This window comes from Stigmatopora argus, chromosome 2, assembly GCF_051989625.1.
Source record: "Stigmatopora argus isolate UIUO_Sarg chromosome 2, RoL_Sarg_1.0, whole genome shotgun sequence".
NCBI lineage: Eukaryota > Metazoa > Chordata > Actinopteri > Syngnathiformes > Syngnathidae > Stigmatopora > Stigmatopora argus.
The window spans coordinates 6,344,837-6,371,879 of NC_135388.1; the positions used below are offsets into that span (position 1 = coordinate 6,344,837).

Below are 27,043 nucleotides of genomic sequence, written 5' to 3' on the forward strand. Positions count from 1 at the left end.
TAATGCTTACTGTGTGTTCACACAACCAGCACAGTGTTCTCTGCACACACTACTGTTTTTGTGATTTTTGATCTTGGAACACGGGGTGCAACAGCATAATTTTTTGGGAACCATGTGGGTGTGAAATAAATATCTCAAATCAAAATGTTACATCAGTCATTGTTGCATTGCTAACATTACCATTCCAAGTCCACAGACTGTGAAAATGTCAGCTTTGTATTGATTTTTTTGGTGACAGTTTGGGGGGAAAAAATCCACTTTTATCACATTTCATACAACCTTAATCTGAAAACACTGTCAGCTTTTCAAGTTATAGTTTGTCTTTTTTGAGGCATTTTTTAATTGAGTTGGTATTTAAGACTGAAGCTATCATATATTTTTAGACTGAAACCTTAAAAGGTCGACAACTATTTTGGAGGGAATGTCCTCTATTTGCCAAACAGTAATTAAACGGCGTTTCCTCCATGTCTGATTGATTAAATATGATCACCAAAATTGACCTAATTTTGTTTGCAATCAACGATCGCGGTCATTTAATTACCAAGCCCCAGTAGATAAGAGAAATAAATCTGTGTTTAGCGTTTGTCATTTGTGAACCTCTGGCAATAATCTCGACCGAATGAATCAGATTCAAATGACAAAACTTGATTTCCCAGTCTCCATGCCAATTTGAGTATTCATTTTTAGCATTGTTAATCCACACAACTTGGAAATGTAATTGTCTCCTTGATTAGTTTTGAAAGTCAAGAACTCTTTAAACGTGCTAACAGCACCTACAAGACCTAAGCAGAGCCTTACGATCCATGTGAACAGTTTGCCTGTAATATGTTAATACGGGAATCCTTTACTTTGACTTCCTGCCGCGGGCGATTAACTCATACATTTCGAAAATCTTTACCAGCTTTAGATGTATCAAAAATCTTGCAGAAGATCTTTCTAAACCCTCATTCTACCTCTGGAGTATTTGGTTGTTCTAGTATTTTATGGATTTGGCAGCGCAGCTCCATTGTGGGGGAGACCCGAAGGAATGGTGGGTATTATTGAATAGGAGAATGTTGAAAAGGAGGATGAACAAGTCCTCCAATGAGCTGCTGTCTTCCTGTCGAGGTTTTCTCATCTCATCCTCCAGTAGAGTCTGACCACTTTGGCCTTCCTATTGGGGAAATTTGGTCTTTCTTCCAATCACCTGCGCTGCTGTGATTGCTGCAGAGTGTTTTGTTGATTGCTTGATTTCAACGCTGTGACTACCGTCTCCAACACAACAACATTAGCACTTCCAATGAAACTGAGCGTAATTTCCCAGCATTAATACGCTAGTCCAGTATAAAGTGGCAAAGTGCTGCGAGAGAGTAAGAGCGGAGATGAGGTAGCGAGAGGTAGACAAGGTGAAGAGTGGATGACAGAAAACACGGTGGAGTCCAAAGAGTTTGCTGAGCTGGCCTTGACACTGACAGGAAATTGACTCGTCGATGGGCAAGGGAGATAACCAAAGGATTTGTGAGAAGACTTCCTGCCAGATCCAACTTTGTGGTTGGCTGATTTCATGGCTAGACAGCAACAGAAAATACTGCTGTAAGCGTTTGGTGGTTTTGGCACTGAATAGACAATTTGGGAAACCCAACCTACTCTCTGCTTGCTTCAAACGGAAAAGTATATGTTCGTTAGGTGTAAACATAATTTTATTTTTATCCTAACCATTGGAAAAAACCCAGGCAATAAATTTAGAGTGTTCAACCGGTCTACCATTCATGTCTTTGGAATGAGGGAGGAAACCGGAGTAACTCGGGGAAAACCCACACAAGCCCTGGGAGAACATGCAAACTCCACATGGGAAGGTCTGAACCTCGAATTAAACCCTTGATCGCCGAACTGTGAGGCCAACGCACTAACCCTTGTTTGTTCAATTGAAATATGAATTCAATATTTAATACACCCATTTATAATTTTAAGATTGAATCATAATCCAAAAAATTGGATGTTTGTGGGGTTTCTTTAGGTGCATTTTTCCCCTCCCTCTTTCCACACTGCCCATAGTACTTGCCACATTGGACACATTTTTTCTCTCAGGTCTCCTGGGGAGCTGGCATGGGATGTGATTCTTCAGGCACTGTGCACAGGTGCTGGCTGTTGGTCCATGTGCCACTTTTTTACTTTGTGCACCTGCCCTGATAAAGGTCTCTCCCTGCTGCCTGCCTTTTAAAAAAATCTATATATATAATTGTTTTGATCTAAGGCAGCTATACCATGATATTGCAGTGATGACGTCATTCACAGACACGCATGCACAACATATATCTTGACACGCGCACGCACTACAAACTTATTATCTGCCCGCATCGATGGGTCTATACAGTTTTTGATTGCCTGACTACATTGTTCAAGTTGCACAAGTTGTATGTGCATTTAAGTCTTTTTGTGAATCCATCACAGCCTTGACAGTTTTGCGAAATTACACTCCCCCTCTCCTTTTTACCGCTTTAGATTGAGCGTACCATTCTAACTGCCTGCCTGCCTCTTTCAAACTAACTAACCAATACAGCAATCACTCACCAGGTGTGGGGTATTCTGTTACAGTTGTACAGCAATATTAGCCAAGATGTTGGATTGTGCATATATACTATTTTGTTTTTCTATATTTAATTGGGCCATTAACATAGGTTCCAAGTCACACATTTTACACACTAAAATCTAATTTTATGATGTCAGACTGCCCAAGTCATGCACCCCCTACCTGCTCACCATTGGAGCTAATGAGGTCAAGAGCTACAGAATATAGTGCCAAAAGAGAAAATCAGCCAGAAAAAAAATGTAGGATCGTTGTCAGACAGTTTTTTTCCGCTTCACTAGAATAAAATGCAGATGAAATGAAAGATTAATTTATGATTAATAACACAGTTATGCAGTATAGTAAAAGTTTATGCCATCTACTAAAGGTTTAGTATATGTCATCAAGCTGCAATTCAAAAAGCTATTTTCTATGCTGACTTGAGTCAAAAGGCTCCTACATCTTGCCTAAAATATGAATTAAAACTATTGTGCAATGACCTCCCAAATATGGTATATCCATTAAACCCCTGCTTTTTGTAGCCTGAACACAAATCCTGAATTCCCATGAATATTTGACACTCTTTTCATAGTGATTAAGCAGTTCGATAATAACAGCTTAGACCATAAATGCACAATATTGCTCTTCACAATGTGCTAAAAAGTTTACAGCTACATATATACAGAAAATAAATAGCTTTCTACAGACAAAATAAAACTGCAAGCAGTTCAAGGAAGAAAACACAACCCACTTGTAGGCATTTAGAAGCATTTATTTCATTGATATTATTATGGTCTGACTGCAGTGTTTTCAATTATGTCAATAAAAAATAATGCCTCACTCGTTTGCCGCAGCCTCGACCAAAGAACATGGCGCTGCTTTGTTTTCCACTGTTGTTTTAGACTAATCTAAACGTGATTAGCAGAGCCTGCAGTGAAGCTGAAAAAATAGCAGTATAAACAAATGTGTTGTCAGTATAGCTGCGGTAAACTTTCTCAATGTAACATTGAATTAATCAGTGTTAGGTGCACAAACATGCTCTCCCTCTCTTCCACCGAAAGTGTGTTTTATCTTATCAGAGAGCCAGCCAGGGAAAACGACAACACAGACGTATGAGGTAATGTAGGCAATCTAGAGTAAACACAGGTAGGCGGCAGCAGCGCCATCAGGATTATTAACTCAGGCGGCTGCCACTGTTTTGACTGTTGACTTTCAATGTCCTCTTGGAAGCTTTCAGTATTGGAAATTGCATCTTTGTATTTGCGTCGCAGGAAATGTTATTTGTCATGCCTCTAGTAGTCTTATGCGCCGTTTCGGAAAGGATTGTTGGGTCGGATTTAGCGGTGGCCACTCTTTGATCTCCACCCTGCTGTTCTTCAGATAAAGTGATTTCCTTCATTTTTGCAAGGAATTAGTTTCCCTTTATTAGTGGGCTTTTGCCGCAGCCCCCTCTGTTTGATTGTTCAAGGCTTTTCAGCAGATATTATATGATTACATCCCCCCCTTTTAGGAAATAATGGGATTTTTCTGTTCAGTCATTTATTTATTTTGTTTGCATAATAGATAGGCTTTTGATGCTCCACGTACTGTAAATGGAATTGTATGTTATTGCTTTTATTAAACCATCGAAAGATTGAGTGGAAGTCAAGGAAGAAGATGATATCTATAGAGTGGTTATGAGTTAGAGGAAAAACGTCAGTAAGAGCAAAAACGAGAGTGAGAGAACACTTCACCCCATTACTTACTGGACATGCACAGCTCAAAACACAGAACAGTATTGTTCGCTTGTGTGAAAGCGTAAGTGCATTTCGAACGGTTGCAATTTTCAAACGTTGAAACACCAAGAAGAAAATAAAAAAAGATAAAAAAATGTGAGAGAGAAAAAAATAACATGGGGCACTTTATCCACGGCAACAACACACTCGGAAACGAACAAACACATTTAAATTAACTTGGATTAATATATACAGACACACTCAAACATACATTTAATGTAACTTGACACAAAACTTTATTTTATTTTATTTTTTTACCTTCGTTCTGGACGGGTTAGCTGTTTGCCACGCCTCCACCCTCACGTTCACTATCGATGGGCTGTTTGCTGTTGTATTCCCTTCAAAATATTCTGAAAATGATGCACACAAATGTCCTCACAATAGGATAACGCACGACCACTTGCCAACGAGAAGTAGTCTTGAATGAGCGATCACGGGAGCTAACAGGTTAAGGAAGGAATAATGGCCTACCCACGTATTGATTGTGGGTAATGACGTTTTATTCTGAGAAAGGGTGCCATTGCCTATCGGTGTTGTGTGCACGAGTATACTTCATTACCCAGAAAGCCCTCTTTTTGCCCGCGCATGCGCGTTGTGCGTTTCCTGGTCGATGCGTAGGAGAAACTAGTCTGAATAAATTGTTCAGTTCTCGTAGATATCTGTTATACACGAAAGAGATGCAGCAAAAAAGAGTGCGCTACAATGACAAACAGCCTCTCATGTCATGGCCACCTGGCTTGGTCACATCTCGAAATTTTGATCGTATCTAGGGCAAATTATTCGATCGAAATTTTCATCGTACCTCGAGCATGTCGTAGGTAGAGCTGATCGTAGGTCGAGGTACCACTGTATCAGGTTGAGTTAGATGACTCCCCCCTCCACCCCTCATAAATAGTACTTATGTGTTCAGTGTCTGAAAACAGCCCTTTGCAACATGCCATACATAAGGTAGCTGTAAATGCACAATAACACTGTTCCATTATTGATTGTGCACATTTTTGGATGCACAAAAAAGACTTTGAATAAATATAACAGGGACCCCGCAGTGGACATTTTATCCTTCTAAATCCTGTAAGAGGAATTGCTTTCAGGTCGACCGGTGTCCGTCTGCGCAATACCAAATCATTTTCGTCTCGGGCATTACAGCCAAAAAATGAATGCCCGGGCACACCTTCAAAGTTTGCTGATTTAATTATCCAGCCCGTTTATTTGATGTTTAAAGTCTCCTCCTGATAACACCGTGAATTATTATGCCGCAAAGGACGTTTGCCCCCCTAAATGGCTTTGTTTTTGCAGTCTGAATCAGCGACTGGCTACATTCACAAAGCATTGTCTGGCAACGTGAGGTGTTTCCAATTAATAGGGGAAAAGAGATTGAGTTTATTTTTGGGATAGGTGCCTCTTTTCTCCCGGTAACTCAGGAGACCGGTGATTGATGACCGAGTGCGGAATGGAAGTAAAGAGTGGTCCAAGAGTCCCGCAGGAGGCAACTTTGACTCTATTACCCGACTTAATACATACAGTAGCATCTATTGGCCCCCTACAGAAATGTGGCATCTTTAAAAGCTAGTGTCAAAAAGCACATTAATGGTTGTGATTAAAACAAGATGTAGCCATGTGGCAAATGATACTCGTATAAATGGATGGACAATGGTTGACCATAATTCACATTACGCATTAATCTCAACCCCCGCTGGTTTGGACTCGGCTAGGCTCAGTCGACTCTTCTCCTTCTATCATAACAGACTTGAGGGAACACGCTAGCTCCGCTTCCCTCATTAATATTGTCAACTGTGTTTAATTTCATCCTTTGCCGTCATTGGGTGAGTCTACGCTGCTCAGTGTGGCTAGGTGACAACCGAGACAGCTCGGTGACCCACACTAAAAGAGTCTGTCATATCTATAATGTGTCTGTCCGGGCTTTTAGCGACTCTCATTCGCTTCCGCTCATGACGAGTGATACATTGATAATTTGTTTTTGGTAACGTAATGGGTTTCCTTATGTGGTTGTAAGAGGGCAATCCAAACAGGGTCGCTTGTTTGTGTTCATAAAACTCAGTTCATCATTTTGCAGCGGGTTATTATCACTAAAGGGGTTCCTGAAATGATGACACCACTGAAATTTTAAAGAGAATGAACAAATACCGTTGAATTATTACATGGAAACGCCCACAGATCAAGCAACATGCACAAAATTTACTATATTGTCACGCAGTTTTCGAGAACCGCTTGTCATGAGAAGTCGATCATCGACAACTGACAGGGTTGGCATCTATCTGGTCATAAAACCTCGTGGCTAATCTGGCTAAGAATAATAATAACATTTCAGTGTAGCCACAATAAAATTTTACATATTTATGAAATTCCTTCAGTGTATAGCTCCGTCCACTCTCGCTCGTTTTTGTGTTTTTGCTGCTTTTCTGTCTTAATGATTTGATTTGGTGATTCTTAATGATCCCATTTACTTTGATTTGTACTTTGTGCTTTTGCTTTGTTGTTCTGTCTAATCACCCACCCTCTTGCTACGGTCACAATGAAATTTCCCAAACATGGGATGTATAAAGTTATCCAATCCAATATTTTAGAATGGCTTTGCAATGTCAGTAATGGAACCGCCATTAAAAATGCTGGAGTTTTAAATAGGAAAAAGCAAGCAAACAAACAAAACACGTTTCCAGGTTTTCCATAGCGCATGTTTCCGTGCTATTTTTGTATACTTCAGTTTTGATTGTGTGGAGTGGGCCTAAGACGATTGGCATATAGCATTTCATTAGATTTCTTTTCCCATTGCTTACACATAGTGCAATCAAATATATAAATATTCTGACATTGGACAAAAATACTCCGAATCTACACAAAAGCACAATGGATTTGAAAATAAAACAAGGTCCCAAAATGTATGGACCTGATGGAATTTGCTATGATCATGACATTATGGCATTTGGCATAGATTACCTTGAGATCTGATTCACTTATTGGTTTTAAGAACGGTGGGCAAACGTTTGGAATTGGGTTATCGTTGTCCCATTTATTAAAAAAATAAATAATAATTGTACAGTGTATTCCGTGTATTGGAATTTGCTTTCAGTGGCTATTTATACAGTGTCCCCAGTGAATGGCTCATGAGGCCAAGTGACATTAATGCCCTTGGATTTCAATTTGTCACTACTTCTCAATGCCACATTACACAATGTAATGGCATTGCGGGGGTGCGATGATGAAACTGATAATAGGTTTAGAAAATGCACTACTTTATGTGTGGCTTCACCAATGTGATGAGTAGGAGTCTCATAGGAATCCTGTTTGTCCAGAATGTGTTGTGATTTTGACATGACCTAGTCTTTACTCTCCAGATATTTTAGAACCATCTCCCGATTGTGAAGGCAGGGAGGAATAGCTTCCTTTTTTGGCTCCATAGTCCATATACATAGCACTCAGGGACCATCCTGAAATTACAAATTGATTAGGCCATTTGACATCGTAACAGAAAATTTAATCTGAAACAACAAATATTTACTATAACGATTGTTTGTCATTATTCAATTTGCGGTTTAGTTGGAGACATTCCCAGCTGATTTTGGAGGAAGGGGTGGGTTACTTCATGGCTAGGTTACCAATCAGTTTTACTACATTAGTGTGGAACCAATTTCAATGTGACTAAACTACATGCCTTTGGAATGGGGCAGGATTTAACGCTAGCATGAAGGAGAAAGGCTTAAGAGCACAAATGCAGCATGCTGGAGCTCCATGATTTTTTTTATAACTTCCGTGTTACCCCACCAACGATGTTTGCAAATGTGTGGGTTTGTTGTCACATTTTGGGATTCTAAAAAACATTTCAATGTGTAAGTAAAGCCAGCTGACATGTCAAGTACGTTTAGTGATGGCATTTTTAAATTAAAAGAGCAACAAACACTATGAAGGTCATATACTAAAATAGGAGGATTCAAGTTGTAATTCTTTATATTGTCATAAATGTTTCATTGATTCTACAAGAACGCCTCCAGCATCTTCTTTACAGTGGTTGCTTGTCATTTTACTAGTGTTTTAAAGCAAAAGACAGCTTCAGAGAGGACCACTGCACCTGGTTACTGTGCCAAAATATTGTTTTTAAGGATGTTTTTTTAAAGGAAAGAAATACAATTTCATTGCGGTGCGTGAAATCAAACTTTTTTGATGCAATTCCTATATTTGCAACTGAACGTGAATGTTTTCATCTCTAGTTGCGATTTAGTTTAAGCATGACCCACTATTTGAGAGTCACTGACATCTAAAGTTCAGTCTCTCCAAGATTTCTTACTGTAAAATCGCTGGAAGGGTAGGACAAAGAATATTTAAGTAATCCGTCATGAGAAGTTGTACTGCATTGATGTTTTGGAGTAGCTTGGGGGCATGGCTCATATGAAGGGACTGCTGGCAAGCACGGTCTTTTGTAAAATGACAGCAACAATAAAAAGCACAAATCCAAATGTCCCATAAGTGTTACATTTATAATTTCATCCCTAAATCAATTTATTCCCATTGATCTCAGTGGTGATTTTAGCTTTATGGGGTATTTTACATGAACTTTTACTGTTAACCAAGTCCCTATTGTCTTGTGTTTGTGGTCCAAACTCTACAGAGGACGAGTTCACCACAAGGAATTATGCGATAATCATAAATTAGATGGTATAATGGCGCATGAGAGACCACCTTCAATTTCATCTGTAATCCGGCAGTAAATGCAAATAAGACCATAGTTGGCTAAAAGAGGCTCCAGTGCCCCTGCGACCCTTGTGAGGCTAAGTAAAAATAGAGAATGTATGAATAAACGGTTAACTCTTCCGCTGCTAATCAAATATTGGTAAAAAATATGCTGGAATCCCGAAAAATGCTTGCCTACACACACACACACACACACACACATTGCATAAATATTGATTGTATACTTTTGACATGCTTACATTTCTTGTGATTATTGGAATGTGTACGCAAATTAATGTGAAACAAAAAAGTAGACCTTGTTTGACTTAATTTGGGTTGAATGTGTCAACTAAAGACTGTAACAGAGCTTGTGGCAGAATAATGATGTACTGTATTTACAGTATAAAGTATGAAAAGAGCCTAGGGCAAAAAAAATAGATATCCAGAGAGATGCCTTTAAAAATGTCATCACATATTCTTCAGGTTTTCCTGCGATGCAAGAAGAATACTAACAGCTTTCACTCTTTTGAAGAGGTCCACACAAGCCTTTCATGTTTGGTTGATCATTTGAATCGCATTGGAAAGTACTAGTTTTCTTTTTCTTTGAAGAACTGCTTTGTTCCGAGGTGAATATTTAGATTTCAATGTGTGGATTCTATGATTGCATTTCTAATTCAAATCGGGTTCTGTGGACATACCGACCAATGCAAAGTTCCCAACTGAAAAGGTCACATATTGCTTTGCTCTTGTGGTTTCACAGAAAAGACCAAAACCAAAATTGATACATTTCAGAAGCTGCTGCAATTATCGAATGGCTTCTCGAGTGAAACAAACACTTGAAGGAGGCTGGTTCGTCGTGTGTCATATTAACTTGAACTTCCTGTGTGATATTTATCATTCTCTTAACTCCCTGCTGATGCAATATTGAATCTGTTTTAGAAATAGGTGTGTGCCGTAGGGTGTCGGCAAGAAGACTGTCTGCCATTTTGTTTTCGGATGCAGTGACTGATTGTGGCGGGCGTTGTATGGTAGCTTGGATCTTGTCCTGGGACACTGCCGAGAATTAGAATGTATAAAGAAACCGCACCAAACCAAAAGTAGTCCATTTGTATTTTGGTCCGGACCAACGAAAGCCAACTATGGACTTCCCTGGTGTAAATACATACTTAAATACATGGTATACTTGTAGAAGAGTGGTTCCTCGTCTGTTTCACAGTTCTGAGCTCAAGGTTTCAAACCGGCTTTGCTGTATGGTGTTTGCCTGGGTTTTCTTTGGGTACTGTGGTTTCCTCACACATTGCAAATAATGCATAGTAGGTATGCGTGTGTGCATAAATGGTCGTTTGTCATATTGTATTGTGCCCTGCGATTGGCTGACCACTGCTTAATGGTGTTCTCCGCCTGCTGTCTGTAGTCAGCTCCAGCACCCCCCGCTTACCCTCCTGTGGCTAAGCGGCTTGCAAAATGAATGATTGATGCTGTGTACAGACTTGGCTGATATTTAATGAACTTAAAATAAATCCAAAATAAAAGGACTAAGAACTAATAATCAATTTGAGAAAGTGATGTGCATCAAAAGAATAGGCAATAAAGAGTGATTGGACCGTTAATGAGACCCACTGATGATTAAAAAAAAATCCTCCTTGAAGAACTTTTTGTGCAAAGGACGAAGCAAGGATCTTTCAATGCATAACTTTCAATGTTAGAAAAGAAAAATCCCCTTGACATTTGACAGTCCTTCAGTCCTTTCTGCGTCAGTCTACGCAGTGTTTACAGTAACGTGCCGGTCAGGTTCAACACAAGGACCAACGCAATAGTTGGGAGCTCAGTTTTTTGTTTTGTTTCTTCGTGGTGATTCATGTCTGTAATTTCCGATCAACGTATCCACGTCTGATGACTCGCAGCTGCTCAGTTTTATCCAATGCACTGATCTGTTTGGCTACTGATAGCTGTCACTAGTAATATGCTCCTACACATCCTTGGCTTCCCGCAAAGGGAGGAAGCGCTTGTTTTAAAGCTAATTAAAAATTTAGACAACACAAAATTGTCAACTGATTAAGGCACTGCTGCTGCTCCCGACTTGAGCCCGCATTGCCAAGATGGCAGAGCAAAGACACAAAGAAGCCAAGCGAGAACGGAAAACAAAGATTGAAGAAAATCAATTGTCCACTCCGTCTCCGACATCTTAATGCCACAATCAGTAAGGAAGGATGTGTGAAAGTGATGGAGTGTCTGTCAGTTGTTGGACATCAGAGGAACTCTTAATTGAATGAGTGGAGAGGGGCTCACTGGGATATATCGCTCATGTTAGCAGGAAGCATGAATCGACTTTGTTGTTGGATGTTTTGTTCTCAGGCTTCCTGCTACAAGCTTCAGTTAGAACTCACTCATAGCATGCTGAATTCTTTCACCATCTCAAAAACAAAAGCTCCCATTTTCACTTATGACTTCCACTTCCCTTCATGTCCAATGTGTGAGTGATTTTTGCTGTTGGCATTTTGGCAACCAATTGTTTCCATTCGACGAGGCCCTGTTTGTATACAGCCCCAGGCAAGCAGTTGCATTGCGCGATAAGCCGTTCAATGCAGACATTTTATTTAGCTGTGGATATGAACTAGGGTTTAGCTAGGAGTATTTTATAAGTGATTTACCCCATAATATCATACTTAATCATTGATTGCTGGCATCAGGTGGATTCTAGAATATATATATATATATATATATATATATGTATGTATATATATGTGTATATATACACATACATATATATATATATATATATATATATATATATATATATATATATATATATATATGTATGTATTTATGTATTTTTTATTTAAGAACCATGGTGTTTTTTGGTGTTGTTTAAATTGATGATTTAAAAAAATAAAAAATAATTTAATAAAATATATATATATATATAAATTTAATTTTATTTTAAATCACTTTAAACAACACCAAAAAAACACCTTGGTTCTTAAATAAAATAAAAAAGAAATAAAACAATCCAGGACTGACTTATAATATAGATATATGAAAAAATATAAAATGCTTTGAGGTTTTGACCAGTAAATGATAAATCATTGTTCACTATTTTTAGTTTAAGTTAAGAAATGCTTTGTTTATGGTAATATACAGGATGATCTGTTACTGTCATTAGTTTCTAAATAGATGTATACCCAACCAGGAGACATGTTTGCCTATTGGTTTGATTTACAGCAACCGAAAAGCACAATAGTATTGAAAAGACATGTGAATACTGGATTGGATCCGATTTTGTGACCAATTCCGATAATCTAAAAATAGTTGTATCGTGTGCCGATATCGAAACTGAGTATCAGATCAGGACATCACTAGTTTAAAGACAAGACCGCTAAGCTACAGGTTCATTGAAATAAATTATTTGAAGTTATTCAGACATTATGCCCGAGGCAATTTGTGAGTGAATTTTCTCATCTTCACAGGTGAATGTAATCCCATGCCCAGTAGACTGGTTAATTGACTGAATGTAGCGCTTGCAGCTGGGCTGTCCTGTTAGCAAGGCACAGTATATACCGCCATACGAGCTCGGAAAAAAATGTGTAATAGCCGAGAACTAGAATGCATAAAAAATAGCCTTGAGGTAGAGATTGGACAGTATAACAAGGATAAACTTTACACGGGGAGAAGGTCCTCCTGTGCGGATGTGACTACACTATTTCTTTGTAAAAAAAAAATAGATTCCAAATGTCATGTCAAAAGTGCAACGCCAGTATGAGCGCGCTGCATGTTAACCAGTGAGCATACACATTCCCCATTGTGCTAAAACAAATGCAACATTTGCATGCAAGAAAAATACCAGAGAAGGAAATGGGGTCGGACAGTTGAACAGCGACAGGACCAAAAACCATAAGCAAATATGTCGCATGCTATGAAGAAGAAATGCGCATTCTGTAACTCTGACACAAGCAGTGCTCCACTCAAGTATGAATTAAAAGAACAAGACAATGCTGACAGTTTCTATGTCTTAATAACAGTTCAACACAGCAAAACGCAAACAGTTATTTAACCAGTGGAACCTCTAACGTTGAAACAAATAATAATTATTGGCGAGTATTTCAGATAGATAACCTGCTAAATTTCTGCATTTAGAGTAAAGTACCAAACATATTTACTTTGTATCCTTTTTTTCAAAGAACTGAGCAAACTGGGATATTAGATTTAAATGCTTTCACACGCAAGGCAATCTGAAAATAAATGACACCTTCAGCAGCATCTACCAGAGTGACAGATACAACTCCTTTCGACACGTCAGACAGGCAAGTGTGTGCAAGGTGTTAAACTTAACACCACTGTCACAGACTCTCGAACTGGCATTCCACCTCTGTTACCACTTGCCTAAAATTAACTTTCACTTGCTGTTTCATATGAATCCCATTTAACAAGAACATTTCAAAATGAGGACAAATGTTTGCTTTAATGAGCTAAAAATGGGTTTCCCATTTTTTTACAAATCTGAGCATGTACCTTAAAAACTGTTAATCAGCCTTTTGCTATGTTGCCATGTTAAAAACAGTTTAAAAAATCATTTGAAAAGCACAAGGGACTAAAGATGGTAATTAGCCCTCGGCTACAATCTTACATATTTACATATAAAAGTTCATTTACATGATTATGTTCATTAATATGTGCTGCCCCTCATTAAATAAATCAAACTCAAACTTTCACACTTGGAGACTTGGAAAATGTCATTATATTACATATTGTCATAAGACTGCAACAGCATGCAAAACTCAAACTCAAACCTTCACACTTATGCACATGGAGACTTGGAAAATGTCATTATACTAAAAATTGTCATAAGACTGCAAAAGCATGCAAAACTAATGTCTCCTAGCTCAGTTTTAGCGAATGTTAATGAGAGCTAGCCTGCAGGGTTTGACCCTTGTCTGACTGAAATTATTCACCTGTGGATCATTAATGTGTGACTTCAGGGTAGATGACCTTACCATACAACCTCATAATTAATAATCCTTTGCATTGTCAAAATGAAACCATATTTCCCCAAATTGTTGCCGGTAGTGTTCATTTACCAAAATGCTGATGGGCTATCATTGGAAATTCATGTTACAATTCATCTGATTTACAATACCAAATAAAATGACTATTAGGGATAAACTTGTTCCTTATTTTTTCCCTCATACGCAAGACCTTATTACGTGCTTTTTTATTCAGCTTAATCTTGTCTGACTCAACTCCTCCTCGAACTACCACCAGTGCCAGCAGATGACCTTTAAAGTCCCCCTTTAAAAAAAAAAAACAACAAAAATAGCAGCTTCAGAAACATATATTTTTACTAATGCATAAAACACCCATTTTAACCTTTTTGTAGGCCCAGTGACTATTTTTGGCAATTTAAAATTTAAAAAAAAACGTAACCCCAATAAGACCATATGTGGAAATCGTATCAATATTATAGTCACATATTTTTTTAGGAAAAAATAAATGAGTTTAAAAAATATGTAAAAAGAATACATACACTAAGTAGCACTTTAACATTTACATGTTTTTTTTTATTTCAGAGAATTCAACAATGGACGTCCAACCCAATTGACGGGGAAAGTTGGCAGCGCTCATTTTCCGTTAGCCTCCTCTAGTCAAAATGGATTGGACGTCTAGCATTATTTATGGCGGTACCCGGACGTTTCGTCGAAAGACGTTTGGTACCCGGACGTTTGGTACCCGGACGTTTGGTCCCCGGACGTTTGGTAGAACGGACGTTTGGTCCCCGGACGTTTGGTAGAACGGACGTTTGGTAGAACGGACGTTTGGTAGAACGGACGCTTGGTCGCCGGGTTGTTACTGTTGAAAGCAGCTCTCAAAATTATAATCATGAGAGAGAGAGAGGGAGTTTAATATCCAAATATCTAATATCAAAATATCAACAGTAAACTCTGTCATAATTTGACAGCGAGCGAACCTGGCGACCAAACGTCCGTTCTACCAAACGTCCATTCTACCAAACGTCCGTTCGACCAAACGTCCGTTCTACCAAACGTCCGTTCGACCAAACGTCCGGTCACGGTTAATGGCAGCCAATGATTTATATGAGCTCTAAAAATAGTTTGTGGGTGCCTTCTTGTGACAAAACCAGGTTTTTTGAAAGATAGGCAATATTATCAAACAAACTACATTAGTAATTCAACGTAAGGGTTTACGTGCAATAAGCGCACCACTTCTCAGTATGCCAATAAAACACTGAACTTCCATCTTACTAAAGAGGCAACGTGTTGAAATGGAAAAAAAAGAGGATAGAAAACAGTTTCCATCCATCTCCGTTTGCCATTTTTTTCTTCCTATATAAGTCACCTTGTAGTCTTTCACTCTCCAAATGGCGTAGGTGTCCCTTGAATAATTGGAAAAATACTTGGGTTTAATGGAAAGGGCTTTTCTGGATTTGATGAACAGTTTTAAGGTTATCACCAGACTACATCTGAGAATAAGTTAACATCATTTGTCCTTATATTCATCTGCGTGTTTTTCATTCCGCCTGCCTTCCATCACAAAAGCTGTCGGCTTTTATTTATTTATATTTTATTGTTCCGCCGCTCTTTTCACCGCATAGGACTTTGATGTAGAACCTTAAATCACTGTGTTGGCAAGCCACTACTTTTTGAGGTGGAACACATCAATCACAACCCCAGTGTTAGGTCATTGTGATTTAAGCGCAAACTCTTGTTTTGTCTCACTGAGTTTTACATCTCATTCACTTTACGGTTCCATCTTGTTCCCACTGCGCTGTTTGAATGAATGAATGCATGGTTTGTCGTGGCTAAAAATAGAAGAAAATTGTTTACACAGGGCGGCCCGGCGGTTGAGTGGTTAGCGCGTCGGCCTAACAGTGGGAGACCGGGGTTCAAAAGCAGGTCGGTCCACCTGTGTGGAGTTTGCATGTTCTCCCCGGGCTTGCGTGGGTTTTCTCCGGGTCCTCCGGTTTCCTCCCACATTCCAAAGACATGCATGGTAGGCTGATTGGACACTCTAAATTGCCCCTAGGTATGAGTGTGAGGGTGAATGGTTGTTGTTTCTCAATGTGCCCTGCGATTGGCTGGCCACCAATTCAGGGTGTCCCTTGCCTCTGGCCCGAAGTCAGCTGGGATAGGCTCCAGCACCCCCAGTGAGGATAAAGCTGTTCAGAAAATAAGATGAGATGAGAAGTATTTATTTATTCACAGTCCTACTTTTAGGTAACATTTTCACGTGATACATTTTTCATTCAAGTATAAACAGCAGTTAATCGGTATTAACAGAAATCTCCCTCTCCCCTCTGTGCGTTTATTACAACCAACCAGAGTTCATCATCCACATGGCTACAGTCTCTTTCTATCATGACATTGAAGCACTCAATTGCTGGACATTCAGGCTTGAATACCCCTTGTGTTTTTTCCTGCATCAAATGGGAGACTGCTTATTTCCTGGTAATTTCCAGTAAATTTCACCACCTTACTACGGTGGGCGTGAAATGTCAGGCAATTTGCGAATTCAAATGCATTGCAAAAAAAAGGGCCGCAACACAAATGGAAATAGCCGTAATGGACTTATTAGACCTTTTAAAAGGATGCACAGAAGCAGATTTACAAAAGTAAATATAGATTGTTACATCTTCCTTTTCAGAAATGGACAACACACTTTCTTCGTAAGGTCTACACTGTAAAAAGTGCACACACACATGACTTGCCTTTTTTGTTCTTTTGTTTTTTGTTGCCTAGCATTTAGAATGTACAAATTTCCTGGCCAGCCACTACACCGTCCTGTTTGTGGAAGAAAAAAAACTAAAATTGAAATAAGAATGAATGCTGTGCTGTTGCAAATGAAGTGAGAAAGCATTGTGATTGATGTCTTTAGTTTGTCTTAAAATTTTGGTCCAACTCTAAATGGTATGGGCTTTCAAGGAATTTAACCCAAGTTGCTGTCTCCTAGACATTAAACTGGGCTCTGAATTTAACAACTAGCCAAGACCCTTGTGCCCAACAATCGCCTCTCTTTGTTTCGACTTGAATGAAATCAAGTTGTAAATTGAGTCTGATTGACTCTTTTTTTCAGTCAGCTCGTCAACAATGAGCTTTTGGGTTGTTCTTTAGCCCGAAGCCATCGCTCTGTCGGGGGACCTTGTTCCCCTTTGGTCACAGCTAAAGAGCCGACGCTTCTCCCAGGCAGGTGAACTGACAGTCGGTATTAAAAAACAGCTTTGATCCCCATCGTCATCACGTGGCACCTCCAAAATGACAGGCAAGGGCGTCTTTGAACCACTTTAGTCCACTAAAGGTGTAAAAGAAAACACCCAGGCTATTAAAATATGCCTGGAAATTGTGGGACTCGCTTTTACTGAAGTCTAAACAACACCTGAAATGGCCCCTTGTGGGTCTCTTGTGTCTTCCTGAGAATAAGGAGGGCTTATGTCTCACTGTGGATGTTAGAGGCACCATAAGGAAGTAGCATTTTATCATACTGTTGCCTGGTCCTGTTAAACATCTATTTTTAACATAGCTGTCTGTTGTGGCCTTTTAAAATACAAAACACCCAAAGGCAATGCTGCACCTGTAATCCAGCTGACAAAATAAGATAAACTGTGGTTTTGCTCACCATAACAAACAACATCATTAACAATACATTCTTGCATCCCATGAGTTTCTTTGTGAAGCTCATGTGGTTTACTCTGGGTAGTGTGGTTTGACCGTAACGAAAGAAATCCATGTAACATCAAAATTAGCACTTTACATATTTTTATTTTATTTTAAAGACATTGTGGACACTCCGGCGACTTTAGTCGAAGTGTCGGGTACTTCTAATATAATTTTCCTATAGTACTGTAATCCCTCGAATATTGTGGTAAATGTAGACCAGACAAAATAATATATTTTTTAAAATAATTAATAGTAGAAAAAATCGCGAAGTGAATTTGTGATGACTGAAGTCGTAATAATCGCGTATTTTCTCGCACATATGCCATATGTGTAACTAAAAAAAATGATGACTGAATCAAGGGTACGGCTTATATGCGCACAAGACTTACAGCATTGCTGTACTTTTTCACCAGTAGATGTCGGCAAATTAAAATTTACTATTTGTTGGTTATTTTCTGTTTTGCAGTAAAACAACCATTACTGGATGAATTACTAACTTCCTTATGATAGTGACCCTAATAATGTGCTTTTGATTCAAACAGTATCTCAGAAATACCATGTGCGATGATTTTTCTTAAGATTTTTCCTTCAAAGTAACACATTTGTACTCCCTATTAAAACCATGAATATGGAGGTGAAAATTGTGAACCAGGGGGAGGCTTATACGTGAGAAATTGTAAAATTTTAAGGCAATTTTAAGGGTGCAGCTTATATGTGGGGGTGGCTTATATACGAGAAAATATGTTAGGCTTTATTACCGGGAGTTTGATGAACACAATCTTTGGAAATAAGTTAGCCTTATAGAGTATTGCATTGGTTTTGATAATGAGGAATGTATTTACCGAACTGTTTGGAAAATTAGCCACGTTACTGATTACACAGACTTCTACTCTGTTAAATATTACTCAAATACAGAAGCATTCTGTTGAAAGACCTTTCGATAGCTGTAGTGCATCCAGCTTTGAGGTAGTTGAAACAAAGCTGCCTGGCCCCTTATGAGAATCCAAATGTGTTTAATAATGAAAACAACATTCAACAAATTTCAGGCTGTCATTAAAATATTCATAACTTTGTTGTATACCTTCGCAACGCTCAAGTTGACAAAAAGCCAAATTCCGACAGCATTAGGGACTCCAGGACAGTGTTTTTAAAATAGAGATTTTTTTTAATTCATTTTTTTTCCAGAAAATGTCTAATCCACCTACATGCACAGGATGTAAAACCCAGAGTAAGACTTCAGTTCTACAGCTCACTGCCATCCCAAAAAGGACAGATGCTAATGCTATGTAAATTGGATTGAAGTCTTCTGTAGTCTTGCGAATTAAAAATTTAAAGATGTACTTTGGCTGCAACTTTAATGATGATGGTGACAGACAAACATGGTACATGGGAGATTAATACTTTCCCTTTTGCCATATGGCAACATCCTTGCCTCCAAATACAGATTTCTAGTTGTCATGACATTATACAGACAGATGGCTGGACAATGTATGTACTTTTTTTCCCTCTCAATTATCCAAACTATTTAGCGATACAGACCTATAAAGGGAAGCTTGTTTGGTGCCAGTGCATATAAAAGCTGCAGCAGCAGGTAATGTCCAAGGCACTCCATCCATTCCCTCGCACAGAAGGGAATAGAGGCTAGGTAAACAAAGCCATTAGAGACAAATCTATTTCTGAAGAAAACAGAATCACATCATCAAACAAGAGAAGAAGAAAAATATGATCTCGCAGCCCTTTGGGCCTCGGCGTGGCAATGATAGCCGACTGTGGCATTTGTCTTTATCAGTCCGCCTTGAGGGAGGGAGAATGTGGCCAAGAAAGTGTGAAAATAAAAGGGAATGAGAAAGACGGCGCAATCCGAAAAGCACAAGATCATCTTCACTCTGAAGAAAAGTGAGACGTCTGTGTGTATGGTGTGTATGTGTGTGTATGGTGTGTATGTGTGTGTGTGTGTCATACTTATGCGACTTGGAGATATATCATTGAGATTATTCCACTTGCATGCACATTTGTCTGCAGATTCAATGAGGCTCTCAGGCGGCCATCTTTTAAGTAACAAAGAATGGAGGGCTTGGTGGACAGCGAGCCCCTGTATCAACACTCCTGGTGGGCTGGCATTCACCAAGCCTCATCAAAATGCCACCTCTGACTTGAAAAGATTTAATTCACTCGGCAGCAACAACACGGCTCAAATATAAAATACACAGCAGGATTCATTTTGGTGGGATAAAGGTCTTGAAATGATGTCATGACATTGTGTGAGCCATCAATTCCCTAACGCGTAAGATATGTTGGCAGATTCTGTTCAAAGTTCAGAGTTTTTTTTTTATTCCAAACATTATGATACAATTCCTTTTATAGACCACTTGTTGTCATGTGATGATGTGGCCTGGTTAAAACAGTCAAATGCTGATAATAATGATTTTAACTGCTAGTTCTAACTGAGATTTTAGCGACTCTATGCCATAGAGAGTCGCTAAAATCTCAGTTAGAACTAGCAGTTCTAGCAGGGGTGTCAAACTCATTTTTTGTCGCGGGCCACGTGGTAGTTTCGATTACATTCGGAGGGCCGTTATGTCTTCCAACTAGGCTGCCAAAATTAATCGATTAATAAACTGACAGCTTTCTCGATCGTGCTAATCGATAGATCTTTTTTGGACATTCAAATTAGTACAAATTGTTTGCAATTATTGATTTAAAATGAGGAAACACAGGAAACAATCTTCAATCTTCATTTGAATTTCATCATAAAACCGAAAGTTGGCACTCATCATTTACTTTCTCGGGCCACACAAAATGATGCGGCGGGCCAGATATGGCCCGCGGGCCGCCACTTTGACATCTGTGCTCTATGGCAACCATCATATGCCGTAATCCAGCATGCGATTCCTTGCAGCCAAATTGTACTACTAAAAGTGTTTCTATTTTTGGATAGTGCAAGTATTTTTTTTAAACCAATGCACGTCACTATCGGACTGAATTTGCCTACTTATTATAATGTGGCACAGTGTGTTACGTCAATGATAAACTCCTTTCATTACATCTTTTGAGAGACGCACAAGACAACAATGGTTTCCTGTCGTCAGATGGTGCGCTTCTGATGGAGGCTCATCTCTGGGAAGGATCCCCTCTGTTTGCCCTCCATCTTGGCTTCACTGTATAAAGCCTTGACTGGTTGCCTTGAGATTCCATGCCAAGTCTTTGCAGATGCTTCATCATTTCCTCTTTTCAAAGCCAGCGATTTTTCTCCTTTTTTGTTTTTTCTTCTACCACCCTCCGTTATTATCTGGCCAGAACGGGTATTCTCTGAAGGAGGCATGTTTGTGCTTTCGCCAGGCTCATAGCCATTCACTGGCTTGCCTGTTTTCTTTTCTTCTCCCTCTGTTCGGTTGAATACTCTGGGGAAATTTGTCTGTCTCTGATATAGTTTTTTTTTTCCTGCTGACCATGTTTTTTTTCTTTTTTTTTTTTGCTTCCACTCATCAGTTTGCCCTTAGCTGAAACACCGTAACTCACTTTTATGTGATTTTACAAGAGAGCTGTGTCGAAAAAGCATTAATTAAAAACACAATTTATGTCTTAATATGCATAATTGTGTTTGTGTCCTGATCCCTGTTGGAGATAATGCACAAAAAATGCCCTTCATCGGAAGCTCAACGGCAGAAGGCAAGCTCCAGCTTGCTTAATGCTGTGCCAATGCTGTTTGAGTGAAATAACCACAATCGGCCATCTGGACTCTGGTTCTTAGGAGGCTCTTACCACTAAAACCAAAAGGTTGACTCATGCTTCCATTGGCTTTGAACATGCTAACCGCTAAGGCTGTCAAATAGTGGGAAATCGTTATTGTTACTGTGCAGAGAAAAACCCATGCTCAGCTCCAACTTTTGACATTTGCTCTAGCATTGCGTTGTACATAAATATTGAACGTACGCAAATACATCTAACCAATTTAATGCCTATAAGCGAAACTGAGATTAGGGCTATGTTCATACCTAATGGCGTGATGCTGTCAAATTTGGTTAATTTAGTTTTTTTAATACTGTTTGTTCAGAAACATATGCAACTTGCAGTGTAAAATGGAATGCAACCGTCAACTGACATGCATGCACATTTGCTTGTAGTGTCTGCAGAAGTAAATTCATGCCTGGTTTTTGTTTTGTCGAACTGTAGTGTCATAATTCACCTGTCAATGATGCATATGTCACTTTCACTCCGATCAATGTTCAGACTGCAGAGGTGTCGATAGATATCAAATTCTTATCCACATAAAAATGAGCCCAGGTCTGGTTTGATGCATCAGAATTTTATTTTTCACACGGCATGAAAAAATAACATAAAATAACTGGTACATGTTGCAGAATTGACTTGTAGTGTAAGTTATACATTGTTTTTGTTGAAATGAGGAATATGTGAAAGGATTGATAGTGCTGTAGGTCATTTTTACCAAAATATTTGCAAAAATATCATGTTTTTGGGCATGCTGATAGCTGTAAAAAGTCAATTTGTTAAAATAATGATAATGCCATTTATTACAAGAAAGTGAATAAATCCATTATTCCATCACCATTAAGCAAACTAGGATAAAACCTGATTTCTGAGGGAGATTGATGACATAAAACATCAATGCCAGTGCTACAGATTTGGTTTATAGCCAAGTGGAATGAACTAAGAAAGATTAATTACATTTTTATTATCATGTTCACATCTGACCAAACAAACTACTTCAAGTAGAACTCTCCAAGAGTTTGATTAAAATAGATCTGTCAGTCAGGGCCATGTTTTCCCTTCTAGAACTTATTTAAATTCTAACTCTCTGAACTTTGCTTCAGGTCAAAACATCGCATTCCCCCCCGTGGCGCTGTGGGTGACCATCGGCCTCGCCGTGTGCCTGCTGGTCCTGCTTGTGGCGCTGGCCGCCGTCTGCCGCAGGAAGATCAAGGAGAGCTGCGAGGAGGCCAGGAGAGAAGGTGAGGAGGCCGTTCGGCACCGTTGGGCATTCTCACATCTCTCTAATGATGTCTTACCAACCGGCTTCATGTTAATATGTCATCTTCATGGGTTGGTTAAAACGTGAAAGCTTTTACTTAAACTTTCAATTGCTAGTTTCCAGTGTTAGGGCCATTTTTCATTCATAAAAATTCCAATGTTGTACTTGAAAGTATTCAAAGCTTTCATGAGAAAGAACAGGTTTTAGATAGAACATATTTTATGGCCCCTGAAAATGCTTCTCAAGAAAACTAAACAAAAGGCTCTATATAACTAACTAACGAAAACAATGAATTTATTAGCTGACATTTGTTTAATCACTCCAAAATATAACTTCAACTTACCATATTTTCACGACTATAAGGCGCACTTAAAAGTCTTAAATTTTCTCCAAAATAGACAGGGCGCCTTATAATCCAGTGCGCCTTGTATATGGAAAAACATTAAAATGTGTAATTCATTGAGGGTGCGCCTTATAAAGCGGTGCACCTTATAGTCGTGAAAATACGGTATATCTATTTCTTTGCATATATGGTAGTTTGCTTTTGCTCCTTTCTCATTGTTTTTTTTTCATAATGCAAAATAAATGCTGACCTCAATATTAATCAATTAGATTATTGGTAGAATAACTTCATTGAATAGCTTCTGCTCCGTATACAAAGTACATTTGAAAAAAAAAAATCGTAAGGGAATGTTATCTCCCGAAATGCCCCAACTTTCACTGCCAACTGCAGACCCCTACCTTTTCTGTTGTGATATTCGCTGTGAAGGCCCACATACATTTTGACAGAGAAGACAGGCAAGATAAATGACTTACTCACATCCCCCACATTTTTTTTGACCCTTCGCACCGGCACTACCTGCACGTGGCGAACAGCGACGCGCCTGCAATCGGTTCAGCTCGGGAACACCATTTAAAGATAAGACAAGCACAATTAGGGCAAGGTGTTCACAAGGTATATAGGATTTCTATTATAATCCTCCCTCCTCGCAGCCGTTCTCACACGGTGTCATTCTATCAGACTGTATCTTATTCGAATAAAGTAGCGTGGCTCTGCGCTTCAAACACCAAAGCGTCGGTGGAAGAGAACTTCGCATACGCCTTTACATTTCAATAAGGTGGCTAACCAGATAATCAATCCTGCTTTCAGGACGTCCGCCTCCTTTACGCCCAACAAAAAGGGGGCCACGCAACCCCAAGAGCCCTTTGCACTGGGGAGGCAGTGCATTATACATTTCTTTTCATTTCATTTGATTCCAAATGTTCAGAGGGGCTATTTATTCTCCCCACTCTACGTCTATGCAGCGTCCATATTTATTTTTAAACCTTTGGGCCCTGTCGCAGACACCGCCTGACCTTTATTTAAATGGCTCCTCCACTCTGAGCGGATCTCATAACAGCAGAGCTAGTGGTTTTGCCCTATATTTCTGCCCACAAGCTTTTTGCTTTTATTTTGGGGGGGGTGATGTTTGGAGATGCACGCTCTGTTTCATGTAAACAAGCCACTTTGCTTCATCCCTCTTCTGCTTCTCCAATTCTGACTCTCGTTACCATGACGATCGAGGGTCGCGCTACAAGGCTCGCCAAGAGGAAAAGAAGGCACAGACAATAATGATTTTCACTTGTGGTAGCAGTTCAATATGTTGTTAGACCAAAGTTTACACAGCCTATATTCCTGCTGAAATCAGCCGGTTTTAGTTTTTCACACGGCAACTTTTTTTTCCCCTGCCAATGTGTAACAATAGGATGGATTCTAACTTTGAGCGAATTTGTAACCATCGGCTAAATTTTTGTAGTGTGCACGATTCACTGCGCGTCTTTTTCGTTTTCCCGAATATGTTTACTCTCCTGGTGAGCGTGATGGATGCTAGTATGTTTGGACTTGACTACGGCTATGATTGTGCCTATGTATCGCTATGGGACACCGTGGTGCTGAGCTTGATGGCTATAGAGGCGGTCTCATCACAGCTTCTTCTTTGATCTTACTGCAGGCTGCTGATGATGTAACTGCATTATGCTTGCTAGCTTTCACTCATGCGAGATCCTCTTGTCTTCTCCCACAGCTGAAGAGGCCAAGGAACTAGAAGAAGATGAGTCAAAGACAGGTCAGACAATCCACACCTGCTTACACCCACAAAAGATGGCAATGGTACAATTAAATCGAGAATTGTTTTGTTTGTTCCTGCTTTAGTAGACTTGACCTAGTTGAAAAAATCAGTGTACAATAAGCAGTTACATACTGACACACAGACGCATACAAACACTTAAATCTTTTGTCGTTTGTCCTGCTTTCACACATACTCATGGCATCTCCCAATCTTATTATTAAATGCTCAGGTGTAACTAGATCAGGTGTAACATGCTAAATATTTGTTGGATGAAAAATTGGAAAAGGCCAGTTACATTTATCATGTTTTATTATTAATGCTGTGATAACGCTGAAAAATTCTGGTTCAACTCAACTTCAAAAATTTAAATGTTTTTCATTTCCTTTTTCATACTACAAAGTGCTTCAAGAGAAGTTACCACGTCATGGTCATAATTATGGTATAAATGTGGGTGTAAATGGGTGGGCTAAGATTGGCGATTTGAAACGAGGATGGCAAACACCAATATTAATGTAATTGCAGGTTTCACAATAGAATAGAATAGATAGAATACAAAAGAAAACAAACGTGACGTCGTGCTAATTGATGTAAATTTTGAATGTTATTTATCAAAGACAACCAACAAGATGAATAAGCCAATAAGGCAGTTGGACACTTAGAGAAACTAAGCAGGTGGGCAGGTGTTAGTGCGACCCAACAAAAGCACTTAGCGAATGTTAACTTTGTTTACTCAAGTGCCAGTGAATGCTGATGAAGCATTTATGCACATAAAAAATGAGACCTGCTCCAGGCACAAAGTCCAGCAGCCTGTTGGCATCATTCTTAGTCAAGTGTGTGTGCGTGTGTGTGTTGAATGGAGACAGATGTACTCATTTGGAGGTGCCAACAAGCTGTTTTACATTACACGTTCCCCAAAAGCGACATCGTAAAATCCATTATGTTCAAGTTTCAACAAATGGGCAGTGGTAGAGCAGCCTTGTATATCAAGACTTACAGTCGAGCCATTGTACAGGATATTTTGGGGTGAAAAGAGTAAAACAAGCTTAACAGCGACATTACACAGGACCAGAAAGGGAACATCCCAAAAGCCCCTTGAAGTGCTCATTCTTCTAAAGTTTTGCTGCCTCTTAATCAGTTTCATACTTTCATTCAAATGGCCAATGAATGAAAACAAAGATGAGGCACGTTACATAACGTCAGCAGGGAAATTAAGAAACATTTTTAGAAGTTGATCGCCAGGCCAAGACTCCATATTTGGACTTGGCAAGAAAATAATGACCACATTCCTGATTTTTGCTCAGTTATGTATCCATCAATCCACTTTCTCCCCTGCTTATCTTGTAAAAGGTTACGGGTTAGGGAAAAACATGGACAAAACCTTTGACAGTTTACCATTGTTCAAAGTCAAAGTTCACCAAGTATCTCTTGTGTTTTAAAAATATCCCAAATCTTCCTGAGAAGTAACCAAAGGCAATGGTATCTTGGCATGCTTAGAAAAGTACACTTCCCCTACTGTGAAACAGGGAGAGGGCTCGGTTATGTTCAGCCTTAGCACTTCTCCTTCAAGTATTAATCTCATTAGAGTCGTTTGACTCTGCCTTTAGTCTGATTGAATTATTTAGCCTCTCCTGCCAACAGTAAAGTTAAAACCATGTCATTTTAATAAGCCGTGTGGTGACAGCAATGTGTGCAATGACTTTTCTATTCTATCTTGCATACCTCATGAATGTTTCATAAAGATCTCACTGCATCAAGCTTGGGGTCAGCCGCCTCACCCTTAGCTGGACTTTAAGCACAAATGAAAATGGGTGGGTGGGTGTTCAGGCGTGGATGCAAAAAGTGCGACCAGATCACAGCAACAGCTTGCAGCCGTCTTTTCCCTCATTCCTACTCGTCATCAGGCGAGTTGTGTTTCGATCCAGGTGGACGAGGTGGGGCGGCGCAATGCTGAAGGCATGCTAATGGCTCTTGCCTTCTGACATGGGCTCATGTAGGCACTCCAGTCAGGCGGCTTTTGTTTTGACATCTGGCTCCAATTTTGCTGACAAAGGCATAGGTTCCTGCCCGAGACAAAGACGCCCAAAACAAGCTCCTCTTTAATGGCGACGATGGGGAACCCGCATGTGTTATCTTAATGAGCTGTCCAAAGAAGAGCGCTGCTCTCCTTTCAAAGGCAGCCTGATTGGAACAATGAGCTGTGATAACCAAGAAGCAGGGCTCATTCATTGGTACTGGGGTGAGGCATTCTTTTGTTGGCTTTATAGCTGTAGCAAATA

At 39.4% G+C, this 27,043-nt stretch overlaps 1 protein-coding gene and 1 long non-coding RNA gene across 4 annotated transcripts in view; one reads left to right on the top strand and one right to left on the bottom strand.

Annotated features, from left to right (window-relative positions):
* The window catches only part of cd276 (CD276 molecule), a 75,328-nt gene that overhangs the window by 25,689 nt on the left and 22,596 nt on the right, over positions 1–27,043 (top strand). For all 3 annotated transcript variants that reach the window (XM_077594958.1, XM_077594954.1, XM_077594953.1), the window contains exons 5-6: positions 22,502–22,639; positions 24,723–24,764. In XM_077594958.1, coding sequence (XP_077451084.1) covers positions 22,502–22,639; positions 24,723–24,764 — 180 coding nt within the window. The remainder of the gene's footprint in view (positions 1–22,501; positions 22,640–24,722; positions 24,765–27,043) is intronic.
* LOC144070504 (uncharacterized) overlaps positions 23,300–27,043 on the bottom strand; it is a 50,774-nt gene continuing 47,030 nt past the window's right edge. Inside the window, exon 4 of the long non-coding RNA XR_013299364.1 lies at positions 23,300–24,739. This is a non-coding gene — a long non-coding RNA (uncharacterized LOC144070504). The remainder of the gene's footprint in view (positions 24,740–27,043) is intronic.